The sequence below is a fragment of the Anolis carolinensis genome, unplaced genomic scaffold, assembly GCF_035594765.1.
Source record: "Anolis carolinensis isolate JA03-04 unplaced genomic scaffold, rAnoCar3.1.pri scaffold_7, whole genome shotgun sequence".
NCBI lineage: Eukaryota > Metazoa > Chordata > Lepidosauria > Squamata > Dactyloidae > Anolis > Anolis carolinensis.
This window is the reverse complement of record NW_026943818.1, coordinates 34,946,687-34,949,454: the sequence shown is the minus strand read 5'-3', so window position 1 is coordinate 34,949,454 and position 2,768 is coordinate 34,946,687. Positions and strand designations below refer to the sequence as shown.

Below are 2,768 nucleotides of genomic sequence, written 5' to 3'. Positions count from 1 at the left end.
TTAGTATAGCACAATATAAGCATTATATATTACTATATCGTACTATACCACTATATTGCAATATTAGTAATATTACATGTAATATCAATCTATGATTATAATCGTGTATTATGTCATAATAACTGGTCCATGAGGTCATGAAGAGTCGGAAACGACTATGCAACTGCGACAACTGATAACATATTACATTATAATATCAATATTATATGTACATAAAGGCACAATATAAGCATTATATATTACTATATCGTACTATACCACTATATTGCAATATTATTAGTAATATTACATGTAATATCAATCTACAATTATAATAGTGTATTATTATATCATAATAACTGGTCCATGAGGTCATGAAGTCGGAAACGACTATGCAACTGCGACAACTGATAACATATTACATTATAATATCAATATTATATGTACATAAAGGCACAATATAAGCATTATATATTACTATATCGTACTATACCACTATATTTCAATATTATTAGTAATATTACATGTAATATAAATCTACAATTATAATAGTGTATTAGTATTATATGGTATTACATTATAATATCAATATTATATGTATTTACAATATATTATTAGTATAGCATAATATGAGTATTAATTCTAGGCTGCTTCAATAGGAATATTACAGTCTGCAGTTCTGAACATGAGACTAGAGCAGTGGTTCCCAAACTTATTTGGCCTACCGCCCCCTTTCCAGAAAAAATATGACTCAGTGCACCCTGGAAAGGGGGCGTGGCTTAGAGGGGGCGTGGCTCCTGCCCAAGAGGGCGGGGCTGAGCCTCTCCCCTAGTCCAAGATGCAGGGCTGGGAGGGGGAGGTGGGCAGGGCTACAAATGGGCGGCCAGGACTGGGATGGGCGGAGTTACGAGCTCTGAGGCAGGGCTGAGCTTCTACCCCTGTCCTTCGGGGCCTGCCAGGACACAGGGGGCGGGGCTAGAGGAGGGGGCGGGGCCTCTTCCCAAGTGACTGACGGGGCTGAACCTCTATACCCCGCCCCTGTGTTCTAACAAACACCTCAGGGGAGGTATAGAGGCTCAGCCCTGTCTCGTGCTCTTGGGGAAGAGGCCCCACCCTTTAATCTTAAAAGGTCTCTCAGGAGAGGTATAGAGGCTCAAGAGGGTGGGGCTGATCCTCTCCCCTAGTCCAAAATGCAGGGAGAGGGGGAGGTGGGTGGGGCCACAAATGAGCAGCCAGGACTGGGTTGGGCGGAGTAGTGAGCTCTGAGGCAGGGCTGAGCTTCTATCTGTGTCCTGCAGCACCTACTAGGACACGGGGCGGGGCCTCTTCCCAAGTGCCTGACGGGGCTGAACCTCTATACCCCACCCCCGTGTTCTAGCAAGTGCCTCAGGGGAGGTATAGAGGCTCAGCCCTGGGAAGAGGCCCCGCCCTTTGGTCCTAAAAGGCCTCTCAGTAGAGGTATAGAGGCTCAGCCCTGTCTCAGGCTCTTGGAAGGAGGCCCTGCCCCCTTCCCTAGCTCCGCCCTCTGTGTCCCAACAAGTGCCTCAGGAGAGGTATAGAAGATTCTCAGTCCTGTCTCGTGCTCTTGGGAAGAAGCCACACCCACTCCTCTAGCTCCGCCCTCTGTGTCCCAACATGTGCCTCAGGAGAGGCATAGAGGCTCAGTCCTATCTCAGGCTCTTGGAAGGAGGCCCCGCCCCCTTCTCTAGCTCTGCCCTCTGTGTCTCAAGAAGAGTCTCAGGAGAGGTATAGATTCTCACCCCTGTCTTGGGCTCTTGGGAAGAAGCCACGCCCACTCCTCTAGCTCCGCCCCCTCTGTCCTCTAACAGGCGCCGTAGGTGCTCAGCCCTGTCTCCGGCATTTGGGAGGAGGCCCCGCCCCTCCTCTGGTGCCATCACCGGCCCCCTGGATCGCTCCAGCGCCCACTTTGGGAATCACTGGACTAGAGTGTGATGCAGCAGCAAGAAAGCGAATGGGATCCTAGGCTGCTTTTATAGGAGTATAGTGTCCAGATCGAGGGAAGTCATGGTGTCCAGTTCTGGGTGACCAATTTGGGGAGGATACTGGATGGCCTTTGGGGGTTCCTTCGACGCTTTTCACAGTCTCGAACCTGGTCTTTCGTTGTTTTGGTTTTTCCATCACACCTGTCGGAGCGACAAAGCCGGGCTTCTCCCTCTGGCTAGGATTTCTGCGGAGGCGGCCCAGAGGACCACGGCGCAGAGGGACACGGATAGCCACGAGGCCCCGGCGAAGGAGACAACAAAGATGTTTTTCCACGCGGCGTCTCGCACGTCACAGAATACGATCTGGGGACAAGACGGAGGCGACGGAGGACACCAGAGCCGAGACGGATACGGACTGTGGAGTCCATGGAGGAGCATCAGAGGAAGGGTTTCCACAAACACCTTGGCCAGGAGACTGATGGTATGAAGCCGGACGTGGCTGTGAAGCTCTCGGTGCCACCAACGTGGCCCCTTGGCTTGACAATCGGGGGGCCGGAAGAGGACGGCGCAAGCCACGCCATGGCAAGCCACGCTCGCCATCTGCAAGAGGAAGAGATCGAAGGGCGAGACGGGGAAGGCGTCGTCGAAACAAGCCAAGGAGCAGCTCGCGGTGGTCCCGTTGCATTGCAGGACGGAAGACGAGGTCTCGTCCCGCCAAAGGGTCTGGGCCCCCAACGCCAGCCACACCAGGCGGGCCGCCGTCAACAGGGAGAGGCCTGCCCGGCACAGACGTGGCGCTCGTGGGCCGGTCCCGCTCAGTAGGGCAGATAAGGTCTCCACCTCCAT

General features: G+C 52.0%; 1 protein-coding gene across 1 annotated transcript; it reads right to left on the bottom strand.

The window, feature by feature from the left end:
• Window positions 1-2,117: 2,117 nt before the first annotated feature.
• On the bottom strand, window positions 2,118-2,768 carry LOC134293167 (gap junction beta-5 protein-like). Its single transcript, XM_062959893.1, has one exon. The coding sequence runs from the start codon at window positions 2,766-2,768 to the stop codon at window positions 2,118-2,120; it is 651 nt and encodes a 216-aa protein (XP_062815963.1).

Coding starts and splice junctions, on each gene's coding strand:
- LOC134293167 (XM_062959893.1), bottom strand. CDS start 2,768: ATGGAGGTGGAGACCTTATCTGCCCTACTGAGCGGGACCGGCCCACGA.